At 41.8% G+C, this 24,677-nt stretch overlaps 1 protein-coding gene across 17 annotated transcripts in view; it reads right to left on the reverse strand.

Moving 5' to 3' along the window:
• Window positions 1–24,677, reverse strand: part of neo1a (neogenin 1a) — a 251,441-nt gene that overhangs the window by 44,521 nt on the left and 182,243 nt on the right. For 16 of the 17 annotated variants that reach the window (XM_033621559.2, XM_078174006.1, XM_033621550.2 and 13 more), the window contains exons 8-9: window positions 2,884–3,118; window positions 871–1,025 (exon numbers count right to left, since the gene is read on the reverse strand). In XM_033621559.2, coding sequence (XP_033477450.2) covers window positions 871–1,025; window positions 2,884–3,118 — 390 coding nt within the window. The remainder of the gene's footprint in view (window positions 1–870; window positions 1,026–2,883; window positions 3,119–24,677) is intronic. The other variant, XM_033621577.2, reaches the window with a different exon arrangement.

Genomic DNA, 24,677 nt, shown 5'->3' on the forward strand with positions numbered 1-24,677 from the left:
CCCTCACTGCTATCCCCACTGGTGGCTAGCCGCCTGCTGGCAGGCATTAAGGTGTAGTGTGTGTATTTGTGTGTCTGTGTGTGGATACGTTCGCCCTCCAACCAAGGACACCAGTAGAGAAACGGCGGCTGACCTACAAAGTGACAGTGACTGAGCTGTAGCTGAGCCAGGAGGTGAGGGACGTCCACCCTGACAGTGTGCAGGGAAATCCCCGTCGCAGCACTTTCAATTGTGGGTGAAACTGAGTGATTTGGAGCAGCAGCCATGGGGAGGCTTACACACCAAAACACAAAGAGAAAAGAAGAAAAAGGGAACCACTTTGTCCTCTTGCTCCCCTCACTATTTCCTGTGTGTCCTCAGCTCAAAAGCAGAATCTCTGAGCAGACTGTGTGAGGGAAATGTTTTAGAAAAAACCTGGAATACTAATTTCAGATGTTCCTTACACAGGTAGGCACGGTTTAAAGCAACACACACAGAGGGATTATAGTAAATGTTGGGGCATAAACAAGAAGAGGCTTATAAGAAGAAAACGCTGCGTTTCTCTGGTCTGCTGTTGGGTGGTCTGCCATAACGCACAGCACCAAACAGCCTCCTCTGTGTGTGTGAGTGTGTTTGTGTGTGTGGTGTCTGTTTGAAGTGAGCGTATGCTGAATGTGAGTGAATATTTGTTTGTGTGAACGTTTATTTGCACATTTGTGCGCTCCTTTTGAGTGCATCCTGTTTGCTTCTGTGTGCCAGCATGAACATGTTTCCAACAAACTGGCTGGAGTTTGCCTTTATGTTTATGTGTCCTGTTTACTGAGCACATATAAATGAACGTTTGTGTGTGTTTGTGTGTGTGTGTGTGTGTGTGTGTATGTGTGTCTTTACCTTCAGCCTGGGTGGCCACTTTGAGCGCTGCGGAGCTCTCTCCCTGCCCGTTGCTGTTGTGGGCCACAACCCTGAAGCGATATTTGGTGTCTGGCATGAGGTTCTGGATGGTGACCTGCATCTCACCGGGACGGCTGGTATTCACCACTCGCTCCCTGATGTGGGCACAAACACACACACACACGCACACACAGCAGAACATTTTAAAAACTCAATGTCAACACAAAAATGTCTTCTATTTACAAAAAACAAGATACATTTTAGTGCAAGAACATAACTGGAAAGTTTAGTGTACTACATAAACTGATGGATTATTGATTGTATTCGTATTGCCTGGTGGTGTGATGTGTAGTATTGTAACATCTTGTTAATGGACATAAATGTGTATATTTCCTGCCTTATTGAAGGGGCTTATTTCATTATTGACTCATCCTCCAATTTATTTTCCAATTACCAGATAAATTATTTAGTCTATAAAATCTTCCTGAGCTTTGGGGTGACATCTTGCTGAATATGTCATAGCACTGGACCAAAACTCAAAGACATACAATCAACACTGATATAAACCTGAGAAAAACACAACCCAATTGCACAATTTTGAAACAGATATGTTGAGACTTAACATTTCTCAAGGACGCTGGTGAAGGTGGGGTCTGGTGTAAGCACAAAAACCAGTTGGTAATATTTAGGAAAAGATCATGTTATGGCTTAAAACACCCATGTTAGGATGCATAAAAGCTGCTTGAAAAGCAGGTACATGTCAGTAAAAAGCACCCAGGTGTAGTGCCACGAACACCGGCAAACCTGACCTGATGAAGGTCTAGTCACCGAAACGTTGCGGCATTAAATCATTATTTTCCAAGTTAGACAGTGTCCAGGAGTCTTATCTACAAGTTTTATTCTTCTCGTCCCTCTCCTGTGCACCTGCTTGAAAATAGATGTGCGAAGTATTACTAAGTATGTGTTTGTTAAAAAAAAAAATGCCCTGGTTCGGTGCAACAAATGCTGCTGGGAAACGCAGCAATGTGCCGCTAAATACACCCAGGTTCAGTGCCACAAACACAGGTAAAAACGCCGTGAAGGATTGCTAAATAACAAGCAGTGTTGTTGGTTTCTAACATTAGTTTGCAGCTTGGCAGGTGAAAAGCCATCAACCATGCCCTCCACCTCCAGATGAAAAAGTCATCATATGTATTATATCACTTAAGAAACATTGATATGATACGTATGAAACATGCAAATGTAATGTATTTGTGGTTTGCAGAAATGTACAATGAACATTTTCCTCTAGTAACTCAACTGGAGAAGCAGCAAATTCTCACATTTATGGAGCTCTAAACAGTTAATGTTTGATGAATGACTCAAATGAGACATTTTCAGTCCATCAACTTGTCAGTTAATCAATTAATGGACCAATGATGAGCATATTAGCACCTATCTATCTAAAGTAGAAACAGTATATTCAGTTCCAGCTAAACCAGCACATGTAAACCCAGCCTTCTTTGTCTCCATGCATTTGTACACACAGTAATGTATGCACTTGCATCTTGAGCTCCAGCTCAGGGTAAAACACTTTTTATGCATAAGGCCAATTCTGAAAATGACTTACAGCTATTTTACAGGGAAAACATAAAAAGTAGCCAAAACGCTGAAGGAAAGTGTGGAAAATCCTCTCAGCTTCTTAAATTTCCTCCTCAGCCGTACACAGTAAATCCTCTACACATGAAGCTGAGGGAAAAATCATCACAGAGCCACTTAAAAAAAAAGTGTTGGAACTGAATTGTTTTGTTTATACTTGGATGATAAAAGGTAATCCTTTGAGGAAGGATGTTTGTTTTTAATTAATTAACACTTACTGCTATGCTAAGTGCCTTAACTGCCTTAATTGGATATTTTCAGAGTGGTCTGAGACTACTGCACAGGAATGTATGTGTATTAGTACCCTGCTGACTCCAGCAGTAATGTGTGTATTAGTACCCTCCTGGCAGTAGTACAGCTTAGTCTGTGTACTACCTGCTAGTGCCCTCCTGGCTGTAGAAAACAGAGTAGGTTAACTCGTCTCCATGGGGTTCGGCTGGCGGGCGCCAGGTCAGCTTGATGAAGCGGGTGGAAACCAGTGAAGCCACGACATCTCTTGGGGCGGAGGGGGTGGGCCCTGCTGGACTGGCTACACCTCCGGAGCCTGGCGTTACATGGTCAGTAGTGTTAGGAGTCAGTGAGGGGGGAGGGAAAGAGGGCAGGGCTACATCTTCGGGTTGGGAGTAGGAGTAGGAGGAGAGAGGAGGAGGAGGGAGTAGGGAGGGGTGGGTGCAGCGAAGACGGGGAGGGGCGGGAGACAGTGGCAGCGTGGGAGGGGAAGAGAGGCATCCGAAAAGGAACAGGTCGAGGAGAGGAGAGGAGAGGAGAGGAGTTGAAATGGAAATGACAGTGAAACGAAAGAAAGGAAGGAAACAAAAAAAAGAAGAAAAAACAAAATAACAACAACGTAACGAAAAAAGACTTTTGGCGTGACAAGGAACCACATAAATAAAACACTTCTACTACACTCACAAAGCTGACAAATAAAAGCACAATACAAGGGGGACTACACATGCAGATCTACACACAGCTCTCTAATGTCAGGGTAGTGGGAGCAGAACATAGCGTCATACATTTCATTTTCACAGACGACCTTCCTGCCAATCTCTGATGAACAAAAATGATTGGTTTGCATTTTTATCATTTTTATTAACTAAAAACTGGCAGGTGGAGGTAGACTTTGTTTTGACGGGGACAAAGCCACCTTCTAGCCTCTCAAATGCACACAGGAAGCCCGTCTGTGCTCAGGGAATCAAAATGTTTTAGTTCCGACACAGTGCAGCAACTGAACTAACCCAATCCCTAAAAAGGTCTGGATTCTCTCAACTAACACACCAGATGATGTTTTTGAAACACGTTTGCCGTCACATTCCACAGCCTGGCCACAGAAATATTCGTGATTTCATTTGGTGGTTTTTCTTTCTTTTTTGGAGGAACAATCTGTGGTCAGACTCAGCGAGATCTGCTTTCCATTCGCCTGGCAAGTGGGCAAAACGAAACCATACGGAAAGAATGTCAGTCTGTATGACATTTCCATTTGTTTGCAGGTCAGGGAAATTGACTGGAGGGCAAAGCCAAGATACGGAAAAGGAGCACGGAGAGTGAAGTGTGCAACCGGTGTATTATTACTGCCAACATTGTTTTGAAATGCAAAGCAGCTGCCGGCGTATTTGTCTGTCATGGCATGTGGACTAACCACTAACCCGGCTTTTCAATATTTGTTTACATTTCAAATTCCCAAAGTTCACTGACTTCTGTTATTGGAGTGATATAAAGCATTTGCTGCTATTTGGTCCACATACATGTCTCTACTCTCATCCATTTAAACACTCTGATCTTTGTGTTTATTAAGAACTGACTGTGCATTTGCACAAACCTCTGGAGGAGCTTTAGCTTTAAAGGTCCAGTGAGTAAGATTTAGGGGGATTGAGTGGCATCTAGTGGTGAGGACTGCATACTGCAACCACCCGAATCCTCCGCAGAGGTCTCTTCCTCTTCAAAACAAACAGACCTGGTGATTAAAACCAGTAAAAATGCTGAATAAAGTAGTCTGAAGTTACAAAGTTTTTGCCGATGCTGTACAGCATGTTGGAGATGGGCTGCTAACCCAGCACCCGCTAGTGTTTGCTAACCCTTTCCTCTGATAACATAAGATCCAGACGTTTAAGAGGTTTTTATGAGGAGCTGAATCATCCTCAAAGGTCTCTTCCTTTTCAAAACAAAAGCATCCAATGATTTAAACCAGAAAACGCTGAATTATAAGAATATGATCATGGCCCAGTACTGAATGAATTTGTTAACTGGTGTGACCTGTTGTTCCTCCACATCAATGTGTCTAAGAACAATGAGATGTTTATTGATTTTCAGAGGAGGCCCTGCCTTCCTGCTCCTTGTGTGATCAAGGGGGAGCCAGTGGCAGCAGTGCAGCAGTACAAGTATTTGGCCACTGTCTTAGATGACAAGTTGAATTTTGATGTGAACACTGACGGCATCTTTAAGAAGGCAAACCAACTCCTATTCTTTTTTTATGAAGCTGAGGAGTTTTGATGATAGCACTATCATGAAAATGTTCTGTTCTGCTTTTATTGAGTCCGTTTTTTCTCTTAACATTGTCAGTTTGGTAATCTGAGTCTGACAAACAAGAACAAGTTGGAAAAAGTGATTAAGTTGGGCTGTAAGAACACTGGTTCAACATCCCCTCCATGTTGAGTTTCAGACGCTTCCATCAGGGCAGAGGTTTTGCCTTCCTATATGCAGCACCAAGCATTACAGATCCTTCGTCCGATCTAGTCTCACTTATCTTCCCAGCAGTGACCACTACTCGTCCATGATTTACCTGTGACAGTGTGTGATACTGGATTCTGTGTGTTTGTATTGTACTGTTTTGTTGTACTCATGATTACTGTCTGTATCTCAAATTGCCCCTTGGGGACATTAAACTTTTACCTTACCTTACCTTTGAAGCAGTTTCACGTTGAAAAAAAAAAAAAGTGTTTTTCTAGATAGGGAGAGACTACTGTAGATATGCCCAATATGAATGACCCCATCTAGAGCCAGTTACTGGTTTGTCCACTCTGGGCTCCTGTAGAAACATGGCAGTGCAACATGACAATCTCTGTAGACGAGGACCTGCTCCCTATGTAGATATAAATGGTTCATTCTGAGGTAACGAAAACACAACAATTCTTATTTTCAGGGGATTATACACTTTTAAAAAAAAAGACATACTTATATTATATTCCACTCCTACCACTATATGCCCCTGATTCCTACACACTGGACCTTTAAATTAATGTCACAGCGTTTCTAGGTATGTTTACATCTGTGTGGGCGTGTATGCACACGGAGTACACTCAGCAGCCTCTGGCAAGTGACACCTTCAGTGTTGTGTTGACTGTACTTCAGCACCTTGGATTTGAAATGAAACAATGATTTATGAGGGTAAAGTGCTGACTATAATCTTTCATTTCAGATCATCTGACGCAAACCTAAAACAAAATCAATTCATCATATATGAGGTTTGAAAAAGTCGATGCCTGGCTGAAGCTACAACTCAGAGATATTAGCAGACACTCGATATCTTCTCTTCTTGCTTATTTCGGGGGATTTTTCCCTTCAGTCTCGTTTTCAGCGAGTGAGACTCAGATGGATCGAGGTCAGGTGACTGATGTGGTCAGTCGAGATCATTCCACTGGCTGGTCCTAAAAAAACATCGGTTGCCTTGTCTGTATGTTTAGGGTATATAAAATTGGGGGATTAATGTAGAACACTTCACCCGATATGGATGTCAACGACCTCAAATGTTAAAGCTGGAAGTCGACACTTTAACCTCAAAGCCACCGTTTCATTTCAAATCCAGTTTGCTGGAAAGGAGCCAGACACAAAGGAAAACATATCATCTTCCTAATACCCTCTGACTGCAGTGTAAATTACCAGATGCTGAACAATTATCCTCATTTATAAAGAGAGACACACATACACACACACACAGAGCAGAGAAAACAACAACACTGGTGTCTCACATCATGAGGCTATCACTACACAACCATAAGCAGGCTCACAGGATAAACAAAAGCTTGAATTGTGTTTGTTGACGAGGAAGCACTTCCTGCATCACTAAAATGTGAACGCACGATGGAACACGATCCAATCCACAGTGGATTATACACAGTGAGAACGCACAACAAAGACTGTCACAAATCAGTTCTGGAGACAAAGTTCCCTTCGTAATAAATACAGAAAAACCCTCAGAAAACTGTGCCAAAAAAACAAAACAACACAAACTAGAAAGGCAATCAGAGAGCGCAGACCTTTGCCAAGGCCAAATGCCTCATCTTGCAACATCAACAAATGTAAATAATAGTTTGTGTATCCGCCCGGTAATTTGGATTCCCTCCAAAATCTAATGGGTTCTTCCTTGGCCCATGCTACATCCTTTCTTCAAGTTTCATCAAAATAGGGCCAGAGATTTTCCATCATCCTGCTGACAAACAGACAAACAATCAAACCGAACCTAAAACAAGAGAAATACTCAATCTAATACTGGGAATGTTTCACAGACAGGAAACATGGGGGAGATCAAGAAAACAAATTGAGAGATTCATAAATGCGGTCAAAAATATTTGAAGACATCTTGCTGCTTTACTTTGGATTGGCAGACCCTAAACTAACTTCAGTAACTTACCCTCACATGTAAACCAAAGGCATCTGACTGGTTGAGTCTGTGGTGGCGGCTGCAGAGAGCCGGGCAGGGGGCGCTCCACAGGAGGCCGCCCTCCGACCTTCATGTGAAAAGTCTTTAATCTAGAAAGACTTGCATGGAAGCTTGCTTACAGCAGAGCAGCGACTGTAACAGAACCAAACAAACTTAAAGGCTCACAGAATGGATCACTCTAAATACATTTTCTAAATCATATTTTTCAACATTCATTAGGGTGGAATGGTATCAGTCAACCCAAATGCCCCTGTAAAATTGAGGTCGTGTGAAATTGTGACAGCCAGTTCAGCAAAAATAAACAGGGTTCTATGGAAGAAGGTCTGTGAAGATGAGTTTAAATGACTGAGATGAAGATAATTACCAATCTATAAATTAAGTGTGCAAACTGTGTCCCACACACAGTCAGCTGCCAATCTTAAACTGTGCTCCAGCTCACAAATAAAACATCACTGAGTCTAACACATAGATGGCTCAACAGTTATAAGCAAACACCCAGATTTTCCTTTTAAAGACGCCGTATGTGACAATCAGAGCACATCTATGATTCAGAGTTGGAGGGTGGGTGTTGCACTTTTGCATTGATGCCATAGCTGTTATAAGCAGTAACTGCCATATGAGTGCAGTGCAGAGTGGCAGAAATTAGCTAGCTTGTGGGATACACACAAAGGGGCTGTGCACAAACCAGGACCCTGGGAAGAGTGTCCAACTTTGAAGTCAATGTTTGTAGTGGCCAAACAGTGTAATTACATCCGTAACGTGTCACGTTTGTTTTTGTGTTTTAATGTTTGTATTGTATATGCTTCATTTTCTCTGGACAACTACTGAGTGCAAGAAAAATTCCGGGGACAATAAAGTATATAGTATCGTACTGTATCATATTGTATCGTATTGTACTGTATCGTATCGTACTGTATCGCATCATACTGTATCATAACGTACTGTATCGTATCGTATCGTAGTGTATCGCATCGCATTGTATCGCAACGTACTGTATCGTATCGTACTGTATCGCATCGCACCGTATCATGACGTACTGTATCGTATCGTACTGTATCGTCTCATACTATATCGTAGCGTACTGTATCGTATCGTACTGTATCGTCTCATACTGTATCGCATCGTACTGTATTGCATCATACTGTAATTGCATTATACTGTATCGTAACGTACTGTATCGTATCGTACTGTATCGCATATGCAGTATTCGATCTTTTTTGGCTTCGTGCGCCACTGCGCAACTTTGACAGCAATGAACGGGGCTCTGCCTCCAACGCTGTACCCAGTTCTTTTTATACATCCATGGCACTAGCATACATGTGTGGCTAGAGTAGCTACCACAACAAAGAACAGAGAAGCTCAGGTTACAACACACTCAGAGGATGTTTGACATTCTCTGTTCAGGATGCCATTACTGCACTATATCTTTATACAGCAAATAGCTGTTTGCTGCTATATTAATGTTCTGAGTGTTGCATACAGAACCTTTAGAGCCCCTTAAATGAGCAAAATTTTGAATTATGTAACCATAAAAGCAGGACAGAATCTATATGTTCAAAATATGTTTCATGTTAGTCAGTTTTGCATCGTCTGGAGTCGAGCCACCACTTGTTGACTGACAAAGAAAAATAAGGCATGACAGAAATGGAGCCAAGCTTTAAGACATGTATGTGTGGACATATTTAGAAAGAAAGCCTTATCTCTGGCTTTGCTGCCACAGGCATGCTGAACCGAACTGTAACAGAGCATTCATTTTAAAGAGAGCACATAAAGCTTGAGTGCTGCTATGGAGAGAAAGGTGTGTGAGAGGTCAGAGAGTGCACAGTGACGCTGGAAACAGGTCACACTGCTTTAATTCTCTAAGTAAATTTGTCCAGTGTGGATCTCAGAACAAAGGAACATAGATAAAAAGGCTGGATGAAGCAAATACAATAAGGAATACCACACTTAAGTAAAAATAATCCTTAAATCAGTGTCAGGTCAAACAAAGAGTTACAGTAAAGACCGGCAAGAAATGCATTGTGGGAAGGGACCATTAGATGTAGCTTCCATCTTCAAACACCTTGTCAGCTGTATGTAATTGACACGCTGGGCAGTTTTCGGTGTCCTTCTGACAATCTGTCTTGTACATGCATGCCTAAAATTGTTACTGTAAGGAGGTGTCAGCCTCCCACCGCCGCTGCCAAGCTCTATTCATAGCTGATTAATAGTGTCATTAGTCTCTGTGCCAGAGGTAATGAATGGCTGGCATTAAGGCTTAACGAGGAAGGTTACTCTAGATCTGCATAATAAATCTGAGAAACCAATACGCAAAACAGTGGAGACAAAGACACGCATGGCAACGCATTCATCTTAATATTCAATGGAAGTGAAAGCCCTTTCTGAAATTAAAATAATTGGAGTAGTGTTAAAGTTCTGATTAAAGCCTCATAACTTAAACTTTTATCTTGTGCTGCTAACTCCATAATCCTTTGCTGTGTTCCCCTGTGAGTGTAGCTGTAAAGCTACGCCAAGTAGTTTTTTCATCATCTGGTCTGAGTACCCAGATAAGAGAGCCTACCTCACTGGCTCAGACTAACGCACCTCCACCAAGAGAGCATAAATCTACTGAATGCAGATATCTGCCAGAAGCACCCATAGCACTGTAACTACAGATAGCCTTTTCAGAGGGAATTCAGCAGGCCATGCCAGGCTCTTGCAAAATGGATTTTCTCAGAACTAGTTTCCATGTCTAATGTGGTTCGGTAATGATGAGTGCATAAGAGACAGATCCTGCACAATGCTAATGGTCCATTACTGAGTCACTACTTTTATCTGCTATAGAATGAATAGAGCGTGTGTGAACAATGTACTCAAAGAGCCCGGTCCAGAGCCTTCAAAGGACAGGCACAAAGCACACTGTCGATTAGAACTGGAAGTTTTTGTCATGCTTCATATTAACATGTAATAGTCGCATGATGAGAAAATGTGTGTGAGCAGCACATGCTGTATCTGCTGGATCTCGGCCTGTGGTTGAAGCGGATGAAGGTAAATCCTTCTGAGCAAAGACAAAAACACACAGAGACACTGACTATGTTTACACACACACCCCCCAATATTCCACTATTATTCCAAATATGACAACATTATGAATTTGACACGGGTCATGTAAACAACATATAACCTTTTCCAAATAAAGCATTTTCTGATTAAGACGTTGGATTTAAAGGTTTTAATTAGGTTCTTTGAACATGTGTACACCTCGTTCGGAATATGCATTTAAATAAGTTTTATTTTTCGTTTTTCGTGTTTTATAAGTGGCAACCTCCGGGGCTATAAAATGAAGCCAACATCAAAGTATCGTAAACTGCAGTTCTCCTAATGGCCACTTGAGGCTGACTCTAGAAGCGAGTCAATCCCTATAGACCCCCATGTTAAAATGCCCAAATTTATAGCACAAATAAACATGTTTACAGCCTGGTACAAAAATGGTTTTTGTCTCTATAGCAAATTTTCCCTTCAAGAAAACTGTACAGTGGGTGATTTTTTATACAACTAACCTGTTTACAAGTTATTAAGGCTTAAATTTTAGGGATGGGGGGAAAAAATCGATACAGCATATTATCGTAATGTTTTGTGTGGCAATATCGTATCGTCACACAGTTCCAAATATTGTTTTTTGTTTTTTTTTTAATTATACAAATTATTAATATAAAAAGACAAATAAAACTTTAGGAAGCCTACGAGAATAACATAATCAATAGGTTTTTGGTACAGTAGATACATTTTGCTGCTGCTGCAAAAAATGGCCGAGGTGAGATGAAGAGACTGAAAACCAAACAGATGTTGACAACTTTTCCTTTGGGGACATTATTTACAGTTGAAATAAGGTAATAAATCGCAAAATATTGCAATATATTTTCTCACAATACTAAGCATATCGCAACATATTAAAATCGCAATAATATTGTATCGTGACCCAAGTATCATGAAAATAACACATTGTGGATCCTCTGGTGATTCCCACCCCTATTAAATTTACTTGTAATTAAGGGAATTAAGGGCAGGTCGCTTTGAGTTACAGGCTGTCTGCTAACACTGTCCTCAGCTTCTTGTTAGAGCCACCCCTCGCTCCTCCACAGCATCATATCTCACTCAAATGTGGTCACTACTGGCTCCAAAAAAAACAAGATGGCGACATCTGAAATGCCGAAATCCAGGCTTCAAAACAGCAGTCCACAAACCAGTGGGTGATGTCAAGGTAGCTGCATCCATTATTGATTTATTCATTTTCTTAACAGTTTTTTTTTTTATTAATTATTATTAATTAAACTATCTCTTTAAGCTGCAGTTTGTGAGACACGCCATCTTTCCCGTTTCCTGTGTGTTGTCATGGTTACACTGTACAATAACCAATAAAACAACAGTTACAGCAAGGCTGGGGTAGAGATGCATGCCCAAAAGAAAAGCCCACTTTTCTGGTTGGAAGGAGAAACACACCTACTTTTAGACATAATGAAAGACTTGTATGTTAATATTACCATGCTGACCTTTTCAGGAAAGTGGTTGAAGGAATGAAAGTGGAAGGCTGTGTTCACGCGGTCCAACCACCGGTAGAAAACTGAAAAATCTTATTTTGATGTGAAGAAGCAAAATGAATAAAAAATACTAATTTTTAATAAGTCATGTAAACAGCTTAGTAGGAATATTGTCTTTTTTGGAATAAGGCCAAAAAACGTAATATTTTGTGCATGTAAACGTAGCCATTGAAATGTACAGATAAGTAAGCAACAACAGAACATCTTAAAAACCTGCTCTTGTGGCTTTTCAAGTAAATGTGGCGGAAAGCTGCTGGTTCTTCAGAGCAACTGCTGACAACTACAGCTGCTTTATCCCCCTACAATCTTGCACCCCTCGCTCCCTTTCAAGATAAGACTGGAAAGATGAGCGAGCCTGACAGCTCATGACATTTGAGCGGCTCCTTAATGCGCCGACAAAGGAAAATGAGTCAGAAAGGGAAGACAAATGTTTCAAGTGAGGACAAAGTGAGAGGTGAAGAGAGAAACGGGGAAGTGTGAGGAAAAAGGCTGACCAAGCATGGGCTTTTTTGTTCTCTTCGTTTCCTCTCGACTAACCTGTCGAGAACAATAATAAACTCAATTTTTAACACAATTTTCAACACTTACAAAGTGCTTTACAAGCAATACAACAATAAATGAAAAGCAATTATATAAACAATAAAAATGCAAGGCATTCATCAACAAAGCATGAAAGTGCTTTGTGCACCAAGGGGAAATAATTAAATCCCAGCTCGTTTCACCGCAGGGCAACTCCCTTGTTAGGAGTACAAGATTTGACTTTTGGACCTTTCCTGCACCTTGTATTATGTGCACCTTATCGCTGGCCGAGGGGAAGCTGACAGAGATACAGTATCAGATTGGTGGAGCATATCAGTGACTGCACACATTCCCTCTCGCTGAAATAATCAGAGACAGTCAAGATTAAAGTGCGGCTCAAACCTCACAAAGGCTTAAACTGACAAGGTGTTCCAACTTGCTGACATAATCCAAAAAGAATAAAAACTCTTTGTGTCTCAAACTGATTCTCAAAAAAAAAAAAACAAAAAAACATTACTTCCCTATCAATTTCTAGGGCACGCATGCTGTGATTGAAAAATGTTTGAAATCTGGCACGTTCCCCAGAAGAGAAAGAGCTTTTTATTAATTAAAAGAAACACATTTCAATCCCCAAAATGAAAGTTCTCCTCATTAAGTCTTGAGTGGTTGAAATACTTTTTTTGGAACAATGTTTAGGTGATGAAGATGCCGACAGTGGGCCTAGAGGGGACTCATCAAAGTCAGACAAATGAAAGCAACAGTGTGTCAGCTTAAGGGGGATATATCATTAAAAATGAAATGTAATATAATAAGTATCTTTTCTTCAGTGTATAATCACCTGAAAATGACAATCGATGTGTGAGCCATTTATATCTTTACAGGGAGCAGATCCTGGTGCTCAAAGATCGCAAAGTTGGATGATTTTAGTCCACCATAAAAACCTCCTAAGCGTCTGGATTATAAACAAGATGAGCACACATTAAGTCGAACACATGTTTGCAGGTGCTTGACTACTGGCTCGTGTCAGTAAAGCCCCATTTCCACCATACACTTCGGTATGGTACCTTTGGAACCAAAAGTAACCCTTCAGACATGGTACCTATACCCTAGTGTTTCCACTGCAAATACATCAATAACATTAATATATATAAACGCTTGAAGATCCACTCATTACTAAAAGTGTATGTCATATAAAAACTAAAGTAATGGTCAAAGCTGTCACAGTGAAACTTAAGGTGTGTTGATGGATTCACGTCTTCAACTCATGCATTGAGTAACATTACAGGTTAACGTTGCACCTTAAAATTCGCCGGCAGTAGGCCCAGTGAATTAAGTTATTTTTTCTCAAGACTCAAGCAAGAGTGACCGTCCACCATTGACCAATCAACAGACTGCAGTGTTCACAGCTCCACCTTTTAGTACCAGATCTGTGTGCTAGGTACCCCAACAGAGGGGGGACCAAAAATGGGGACCGTACGGAACGGTTCCATTGGTACCACCCACAACTTTTCACTGTGGAAACGGGAAAAAAGCGTACTGAACTGACCAAAACTGTACCATAATGCTTAGTGGAAACGGGGCTTTAGAGACCTCTGTGGACCAATCAGCTTGCGCTAAAAACTTCCTGATCAATGAACACTGAAGGGATTCTATCCGAGAAGTTTTAGATGGTTGCAATCTGTAACCCTCACTGCTAGATGCCACTAAATGCCTTTTAAATTTTACACACTGTTCCTTTAAATAACATAACTCTGAGAGATCAGCACTCGTCTGGTCAGGTACAGAAAACTGAAAAATGTGCCAGCTAATACTCCCGATGCTTCAGGCTTCACAATGCAGAAAGTGCGTAGGTCAACATTCTGACAAAAAAACTTACAAGCAGCAAAACACAGCCTCTCTGCCTCAATAAACACAGCCCATAAATGCTGTTATAAAGGGTTTGGAGTGGGTCACAGATGTATTTATGTCTCCACACTCCCTAAACACTCCTGTGCTTTCGGAGACAAAGTGGGGTGTGAGAGGACCCATCTGATAGATCCATGGGCCTCCTGGATGCCATGTGATGACGCGGGATAGTCTTCCTATTCATCAGGCGGATAAACCTCCCAAAGCCTGTTTGTGTTCTTATTTATCAACTAGAAAAGCCGTCTCTCTGAAACCCTGCAGCAAATTTCCTCTTAAATGGCAGAGTTTGTTCAGTTTTACATATATCTTGCTTTTCACATCCAAAATCAACATTCTCAAATTCCCTGCGGGCCTAAACAAACAAAGAGAAGGCATTTGTATGGGTATGTTTTGGATGAGACGATGATATGTCTGGGTTTGCATCCACACTTGGCCCTCTAGCAGTTTACTTTCTGGTAATTTGGTTTTTATTTTTTCATAAAAAGTGGCATTCCCTGCTCTGGCTTCTAAAAATAAACATTAAACAGACGGGTTTAATATGTGGGGACATTTAAAATGCCACATACATTCAACTGAGACCAAAAAAAAAAAAAAAAAAAAAAAAAAAAACCCTCAGAGGATGCACAGATCTGAACACATAGGGGAAAACTAACGGTCCTATTTGGAAATGACGACAGTAATTGAATGGGGTCGGGTACATCAATAATTAATCATCCTCTGTGTGTACATGCAGCGTCCCTTCGCCATCAAACACATGTACCCCCTTGATCCGTGAGCCACTGGTGAGTTAATTTGGGTGTGATTGCTTTGTTTCCCTTAACGCCTTTCTTCAACACACACACACACACACAGACGCAGAAACATGCATGATCACAAGGCCAACAGCTGCTTGCACAGACTCTGTATGCAAATGAGGATGTGCAACTATGGTATACAATGTAACCCCCCCCCCCTCCACCTCCACCTCCCTCCCATCCAACTCCCTTCCCACTTTGACAAATCTGCATCATATGCATCACGTGCTCCACATGCTAGCAGGGAGAGGAAAGCGAGGCCTCTCGGGCTCGCCTTTCAAGCGGATCAAAACAGCCGAGGATGCTGCACATCTCCAGAGCATTTCACCACCAATGACCGGCACTGGAAACAAGCTTTTTTCTCTGCACTGCCTGCCTTTGTATCTTATTACCTCGGAGGTACACGAATACAATTCAACCTTTCCGGGGGAACAGAGCCAGCCTGGGATGAAGTAATTGATTTCAGAGAAAGCGCTGTGTAACAGTGTGTATGTGTATACATGTACTTGCAACGTTTTATGTATAAAGCGAGCCGAGCTGAACAACCAACGAAAAGGGCTGAAAAGGTCAAATAGGATGTTTGCAGAAATGGAAGCAGCTGCACCCCCCTTGGGAGACTCGCTAACAAACAGGCCGGCTAATCAGACTCCTACCAATAAAGCGGCCTCCCTGGGTTAGACCCACTGAGAAGAGCCTATTGCACGGCACTACCAGGCAGCAGGGTGCCCACAACCCACTGTGACGTTACTCACTATTCTACTTTTAGCTTATGGAAACTGGGAGGCTCAGTGGAGAGGAAGGAGGGGGGGCGGCTGCTAACGGGAAAAATAAAAGTTCCAGCTTTGGTGGCGCCGCTCGCAGGGGTCAGCTGCCTGCAGCTATGGGAAGGGTGTGAAGGGAAAGTGATGTTTTTGTGCCATGTGGTGCTTCCAATTACTGCACCCAGAGGACTGTCCATGTCCAAAAACATCACATTGGCATCCTGGATGAGTGTGTGTTGGAGGTGGATGGGGGTATATTGTAAATAAGGCCACGCAATAGTGAGGTGTGTAAAACAGCCTGTCAGGAAAAGGCAGATCTCTCACACATACATACGCAGTCAGATTTAAAACGGGTGTTGATAACAAGACTGACCTTCAAAACACAGCACTGACGCTCTCACTGAGGGCTACTTTTTAACCTCCTTTTCGCTTTCCTGTGCAAAACAAGAGCAAAATAGGCACCCATAACATTTTGCAGTTAGCACTTAGGCGACAGACCATTTATAAATGAGGCAAAGCCTTTCACCACGGTTGAGTAAATACAACCCATAGTGAAGTTCAGCCCGTGCTGCGAGAGCCTCAGCTTGTAAACACACACACACACGCTCGACACCATCCCTGAGAGACAGAGCCACAACACAAACACTTACTTTGCCATCAGCGCCCGAATAAACAGCAATTTGGTGGAAGCTGATTTCAGCTCTTCACAATCAATTTAGGCTACAATCCCTCTGATCAGCTTCCTACAGCCCCCAGTGGGGGAACACGTTCACTAATCACTATCACTAACACGGATGTGTGTGCATGGCAAAGAGATTTCGTGTGTGTGTTCCAGTTAAGACACTGTGTGCACATTTTAGGGCTTTATCCCCCAAATTTGAATTTCATTATATTTTGCTATGAGGCAGAATTTAGTGGAATATATTCACATTTACATATAATTAATATTCTCCATCAAATGCCCCTGATTTGTTTTTACATTTCCTTTTCATTATCACCAGCACTTATAAATGTGACTATAATGCTCCTAATAAAACAACAAAATTATCATATTTGTTTAATCAACTACATCCCACCAATAGCAAACACTGCCCAAGACTCCAAGTTCAGATAAGGTTCTTATTATTATAACAGCACCCACAGTGTGTAACAGAACCTGCAGCTAGATGTGCTGAACATAAACGCAACTTGATCCCCCAGTTGCACTTTATTAGCTCATGCTTAGCACCAACAACAGACTCCTCTCCCCTTTCAGGATTCTTATCGCTGTTTCTGCCACATCATGCTAAGAGGAAGTTCATTATATTATCATGTTGACTTTTTGGGGCTTTTAGAAATTTTGAAAATAAACACCACCACCAACTGCAGCCTCAAATATTACCACAGAGTTGATTCGACATGTCTCTAACAGAGACTGAACATCACAAAGTTCAGATAAGTAGTGATTGTTGCAGGATGCCTGGAATGAAATGTACTTCTACTAGAGCTTGACGATTAATCGATTAGATGTGAACTATTACATTCACTGGTAACAAATTCCATAATTGATCAATTGGTTTGAGTAATTTAAACCTCTTCTACTCCACCCCTCCCTACCACAGACCCATTTTTGTCATTTTTAGGGAGGGCGCAGGAGATCTTAATGGGGTGATAGCAGATCAACAGTATATGCCACATAGAAGTGATATACATCATCTGAAAGCTGGGAACCAGAAGATTTATTTGAGATGTAGCTCAGTACTGCGAGTCAAGTTTTTCTGATCACAAATATTTAACAAACATTGTGTTTTGGTAAAGTGCCTAATCAAATTGAGTGTATAAGGGTTTAGAACATCATGTTGGAAGTATAGGATGGTCATTGTCATGCTCAGTTATGCCTCATGAGCTGGTGCAGCAATTCTTGGGTTGATGCTAATAGTTACAGAGATTTAGTGCTAAATTGAAGCATTTTATTAACAATAGTAAAAAAAAAAAATCCCTCCAAAACTTTTGACCTTTGGAGATTTCTATAAGAATTACAATTTTTAGCGATTGGATGGTAAGCACATCTGTTCTGGAAACTGCTGAGAACCCCCTTTATTTTCAATATACCTATAAAAGCCAGTTACTTCTGCATGCCTGAGGTCTCTAGATTGTGGTTGCAAAGTTTCATGAGGCTGAGACTATCCCAGAGGTTACTATAGGTCATTTTATACAGTGATGTCTGTTTCAAAAAATAGTCTCACTACAGTGAAATGGCTACTATGGGGGCAAACATCACATGGATAAGAATGCACTCATAGAATCCATAAGCGTCTCAGCTTTCCATTCATACCTATTTCATGCAATTCCAGCACTGTTTAGGCCCCCAGTATGCAGACATATCCAAATACAACAGTGAAAACCAACATACTTGTACTGTATGCAGGAAACTGCATGAGATTAGTATAAAGTGGGCATGTCTATAAAGGGGAGACTCATGGGTACCCATAGAACCCATTTTCATACCTGAGAATAAGAAAGTCCTGTGAAAATCGCCATAATCAGCATACCAATGGATTCCTTATGTCTTCTGGTTTCACATGATACCAGGATCTTCACTCTAGATTTAAAACTTTGCCCACTACAGCCCTGCAAGACAGTTACGCTGGCAGAAGACAATGGTGTTCCAGTGGAGTGGAAGAGGTTAAAGAAAAAAACGGAGAGATTCCCTGATTTCAGCTTCTTAAATGCGAATGTGTTCTGGTTTCTTTACTCGTCTATGACAGTAAAATGAATATGCTGGGGTTGTGAACAAAACAAGACATTTAAAGACGTCCTCTCGGGCTTTGGGAAACACTGATCGACATTTTCCACCATTTTCTGACATTTTACAGCCCAAATGACAAACTGACTGAAAAAAAGAAAATAATTGACAGATTAATCAACAATGAAAAATAATTGTTAGTTGCAGCCATAATTACCACTACTGAAATTGTGTGCAGCCACTTGCGTACATCTATAAGACGGAAATGCAGCGGGGAACAAAGAGAGTCAAGCCAAGCGAGAGCGACCTTGACATGATGATTGCTGGCTTGAACCAACAGTGACAAACGATTCAGTTGGATCAGTCAGTAAACACGATTATCTTGTGTCTCTGTGACGTCATGAAGCTCTCATGAAGACAATCGGCATACAGTAAAAGGAGTGTGACCATATTTGTGCTTGCATTTGTTTCCCAGCAGCACCTGACATGTTTAACTGTCACATTTTCACACTGGCGCCTGCTGCTGAGGGTACACTTCTGATGCCGACCGTGCCAACAGCAAACATGGTGCGTGGCCCTGCACTGTGCTGACACATTCACATGCTCACAACGTTACACATTCGCTGGCCCGGCCATGACCCTGCTAGCAGATGATGGAGCACACTGTATTCCCTGAAGTGGGCCTGAGCTTTTATTCAGTGCGGGTAGAGTCTGGCTGGAGGGAAGGGTCTTTTAGCAGCCTATTCTCACTTCTTGATTTGAACAGGGAATAAGGGTGGCGCTCGGATGCAGTGCTAGGATCCCCTCTCTGTGGCTTGTCTGCTGCAAATGTATTAGGGGGATTTTCATATAGCAATTTTTTACTGCTCTGCCTACTTGACTGAAACTGTTTCTTTGTTGTTTAATCATGATCCAGTTCCATTTTATATCATATAGATTCATAATAAGTTTCCTTCCTCAACAGCAGCTAGAGGCGCTCCTGCGATATACCACACTGACAGCAGTTCTGGGACAGCAGAGACCTGCTTTTAAGTATCTCTCTTTATCTCTCTTTCTTTACTTTGCTCAACATCAACTCAAATACATCTTGATTTGTGTTAGAAGAGGACAACATCAAAATATATCACACATAAAACCCCTCCTGCTTGCATGTCTTCACACAGCCACAACGATGGATCTCGGCTGCTGTGTTCCTGTCTCTCATGTGTATCAGTAGTCCATGTGGAAATAATTACCGCTCATGTTGAAACGATACACTTTCAATATTTGAGTGCCTGTTTGTGTTACAAATCTGCTGCAGATATCAGTTCTGTTTGGAGAAAAAAAAAAAAAAAAAAAGTACATTTTGAACAGAAGGTGGAAGCGTTTGGAGCTTTCTCGGCTTTTTGTTGCTCACATTGCGAGCAGAATTGCTTCTGGCAACCAGGTCTATAACATCTTTCTTTGGCCGGGTTGTGTACAGTTTATAGTCAGCCGAGTCGGCTGTAATGGCTGTGGTCTATTTATCTGTATGTTTTATGTTGTGGTTGTTTCTTGCCAATAGTTTTCTTGTGGGTTAATATTTTATTTAAGTCTGATTTTTTTTGTGGGGCTCCAGACAACTAAGATATATCTGCCTTCATTCATTTTCAATAGAAGGAGTTGCTGACCAGGTTCTTACTCTACTATTTTAGTTTGTTTAAAGGCCCAGTGTGTCAGATACAGGAGGATCTACCAGCAGAAATGGAATATAATATTCATAACTATGTTTTCATTAGTGTGTAATTACCTGAAACTAAGAACCGCTGCAGTTTCTTCCCTTAAAACCAGAACGCACTGGTGGCGAACACCGTGCGTCAAAAAATACGGCCGCATCATTTTCAATGTACAACCCCACACCACCGGCGGCAAGATGCGCCATTCCATGACATTTTACGCCACTGTCCTATTTCCAGCCTCACTGCCCCTGGTATTAAATGCATTTTTCCCCACTCACTCTCCGCTTGGACATTCCAGCTCCTGTAGCAGTTCTTTTTTTCTGCTCCTATGGCAGCTCGACTCCTCTCCTCACCACCAATGCATTAAAAGAACTCTGTCACTCTGTCAAATGGATGAGGTGGGACTGGTGAGGTTGAGAAATATCTCGAACTAAACAACCCATAATCCCGTCATTACAAAGATAAAGGCCAAAAAGATATTGCCTCGTGAGTCATAGCTCTGGAGATCGGCCCCTCAGGTGACGCAGAGGTGGAGAAAAGACAGATCTTTCAGTAAAAGTAGTAATAACTTTGTGTGGTTATCTGCTGACGAGCTGCAGCAGTGACGCCCGTGTGTTTTCAGCTTTAGAATGAGTCGCTGATATCTACATATGCAGCTGGTCCTCTTTCACAGAGTCCGCCATGTTGTTTCTACAGTAGCCCGGTATGGACAAATCAAACACTGGCTTTGGATAGAGTGGGCTACTACTACAAGCTTAGCACACAGCAGAAGTTTCAGTTTGTTGCAGTCAGCAACCTCACCACTAGATGTCACCAAATCCTGCACATTAAGCCTTTAAATTATCTAAATACTGATTGGTTTAAAAGAAAGAAAGGAAAACACCTCCTAATCTAGCCTGTTTTACATAAGCTACCAACCCCTGAAGTCAAACACTGGCTCTAGACAGGGCCATATGCGTTTTTGTGTTGGCTACCATAGTTCTGCTGCCACGCTTGGCACACAGGAGACGTTTCAGTTTGTTACAGTCGTCAAACTTTACTGCTAGATGCCATTAAATCCTACACACAAGACCTTTAAGCTCTGTGCCTTTACAGAAATATGTTTAGATTCATTTTGTCTCAACTGAAAACCACTGATGCAAATTGAGTAGCTATACTAAAATTACATAAGCTCCACATTGTCTCTAATCAGTTTGTTTTCACAGCCAAGGTTAAACTTCCACTTCATTTAGTTTCATGTGTTGTAAATTAGTGACATCTAAATAAAACTCGTGTGGGTTTTCTTGACTTCTGAGGCATAATCTTTATTAGGTGTTAACTGTCTTGGCCCAGATCAAAGCAAATGAGACTCAGCGCTTGCATCTACTTGCAGTTGTTAACGGCAGCTTCGTGTCATCTGTAGGAGACTCTTGGTCTCGGTGTCATTTCACAGGGACGTCTGGTGCTCAAGTCTGCTGTAATTAATTGATTTACTAATGATGTTACGGTATGTGCGACTCTCTAAATAACCCTCGCATTATCTCCTTGTGCCTGTCACTTTGTCAAGCTGCAGCTTTGGGGACAGCACGCATGTCAGGTTAGCATGCCAGCGCTCCTGATGCCTGCACTCAGAAACACATGCAGTGATGGAGGGAGAGGAGAACGAGGAGACACGGTGAGCACTCAGGCAGTGATGAGGCATCTCCATCTCTCAGTGGGGGTCTAGTACCTCTGATGGGAGGGGAGGACAGGACTCTTCTGTTTGCTGCCACAGGTCTAAGAGAGGGGGAGGGAAAACTAATGGCAGCATGTCGCTGTATAAAGAGGAAGATGAAGGGAGAGGAGGAGGGATACAGGTTGAAAGAGGGAAGCAGAGAGAAAGGGAAGAAGAAAGAGATGAAAGGGAGGGAGGGATCAAGAGGGACTGCTTGGCTGTTTAAGCTCTGGATTCATCAAACGCTTGAATAAAAGCATTTGCATCAGAAATAGCGTGTCATCTTTTTTTTTTTGGTCATAAAACGACATGAATAATAACCAGGAATACCAGCCTACAGCATAAATAAGATAAAATGCATGTAGCCGCTTTGCACAGCACCAAGCATCGGCTGATGTTTTGTTTTAATTGTGTCATCATCTACCTGAAGTTGTTTAAGTATTAAGTGAAATGCTTCCCTTTCATTCATCTCAATAGTCCCTTTAAAGGCCCAGACACACCAAACTGACAAAAAAATTGTGGTAACGAAGGCCAACTGTTGCGTCTGACCCAAAATGCTGCATTTGAACCGATTTGAACACACTGCAGAGGCTCAGTCAACTAGTACGTACGTTCTGTGCTTACAAGTAGTTGATTTTAATTTATTTCCCGACATGATCCAGGTAGCAAAATATAGATCCTACGTCTGTGTTTATGCATCTGTTCTCAAGTGACCTCTTTCCAGCTAAGTGTACTTGATATATGCTACAATGATCGTGGCTTGTGAGCACAGCTGCCGTTCTGGAGCTTGAACATTTCACTAAGAAATGCTGTGTTCAAGCCAAGTTGTTCTGAATGCACCAGTTAGTACAGTTATTCAAACTTATTAACTGTTTTTATGCACTTGTATAGCACCTTTCTAGTCATCTGACCTAGGGATGCACTGATCCGATAACTGGATTGAATATCGGCCCCGATATCATTAAAATAGATGGATCGGGTATCGGAAAATGCAACCTATACCTAAGGCAATCCTTTCCCTTTAAATCTATTGCGACGCGGGCTACGTCATACATCATGGAGCGAAGTCATACGTCATCTGCTGCATGGAGGTATTTCACACTATTTCAACTGCTGTTGCACAATTGTTTATTTTTGTTAAAAATAAATGGTTCATCATTGCATTAATCTGTTTCATCTTGTTTCATTTTATCTTAGGAAAGAACTGTGTAGTCATCAATGCCTGATGCCTCTAGTCTTTTCTGTTCTACATGTAAAGGTATATAGCTTTTCAGGTCAACCATGGTATCAGATCGGTATCGGGTATTGGCTGATACTCAAAGCCACAGCATCAGGATCGGTATCGAAACTGAAAAAGCTGGATCGGTGCATCTCTAATCTGACCACTCAAAGCGCACACATTCATACACTGGTGGCCGAGGCTACCATACAAGGTGCCTGCTACTCAATTTTTTAACACACTCATACACCCATGGGTTCAGTATCTTGCTCAAGGATACTTTGACAGGAGCAGGGGATCGAACCGCCAATCCTCCGATTAGTGGACGACCTGCTCTTTGTCTGAGCCACAGTCACCCCAAGAATATGAACAGGCTCCCAGTCGTGCTTTCTAATTTAAGATTTTGATAGTAGGCTATCACAGAAATTGTCAGACTGATGGACTAAAGGACTCAACCCCCTTCTATACAACATAGCTACGTCAGCTTGCTTTAAAAAATACAATGTGGCTCGCATGGCAAAAAATTGTTCAACTACTTCTACTACTGAAATTACACATTTCTGCCTATTTTCCTCATGGTTACGACATGAAAATTATCCTCTAATATGATCATTTTAAGCCTCTGGTACCATAGTTAAACACTGCCCATCTTGCAACACTAGCTAAGCTGCTGAACCAGCAGCGGAGGTAGACAACGAGCCAAACTGACGTCTAGGGTGGGCCTTGGTGGAAAAGGGGTCTATGCACAGTCGATGCTGATGAGGTTGTGTTACACGTCACACCACTTTTGCATGTGCTATTCAGTGTAAAAAAGCAAAGCCGGTGTAATGGCAAATCTTCTTCACAGCAGTACTGCAGAATCTCTGTTTAAAAAAGGCTTATGAAATTCCCTTACAACAGTTGTGGCTACAGCAGCGTGAGAGCTCAGAGCTTGAACATCCAAACAAGCTTTCAGCCTCTCTAGTGAAGTACTTGGCTTGGGCACTAGGAGGCAAAATGTCAAAACATTATTCATGTGAGCTGTGGGAATGGAGAGGAGAGATGGAGAGACAGACAAACTCAGACAGAGGAGTATTTCCATATTAAAGTCAGCACAGCGTATGGAAGGAGTAAAAATAAGTAAAGAGATGCAAATGAAGTGCATCTCTTGAATTTCTGCAAACATAAAAAAACAAAAACCATGCACTTAAGGGCAAACAGCAAAAGTGAGTGCATCCACTTCTCTTTTGTTAGCCACTGTTAAATGCATATCAAGCTTTTTACTTCAGGTGCTTGAATCTTAAACTTGCCATTTCCGACAAGTGGGCATCTAGCAGGAGTTCCCCGTCTCGTATGTGGCCTTGGATCTGTGATTGTTAAAATTAGAATACATCATGCCCTGAATGTCAGTTTTGAAAAAGTAAATGCAGCTCTCCAATTCTAGAAGGCAATAACGTCAGCCAACCTAGAAACTGAATATTTGTTTCAGCTGTGCGCTTGATCTCCAAGAACTACACAAAAAGCAGCCACACTGCAAAGACTGGGCATACATTTCACTTTACCGCCTTATCAAACTTCAAACACATCCTTGCTCTTTGTACCACGTATGGAAAGATGACAATCACATAAACAAGTGCTTTGTCTAG

This window comes from Epinephelus lanceolatus, chromosome 2, assembly GCF_041903045.1.
Source record: "Epinephelus lanceolatus isolate andai-2023 chromosome 2, ASM4190304v1, whole genome shotgun sequence".
In the NCBI taxonomy this organism is placed as follows: Eukaryota; Metazoa; Chordata; class Actinopteri; order Perciformes; family Serranidae; genus Epinephelus; species Epinephelus lanceolatus.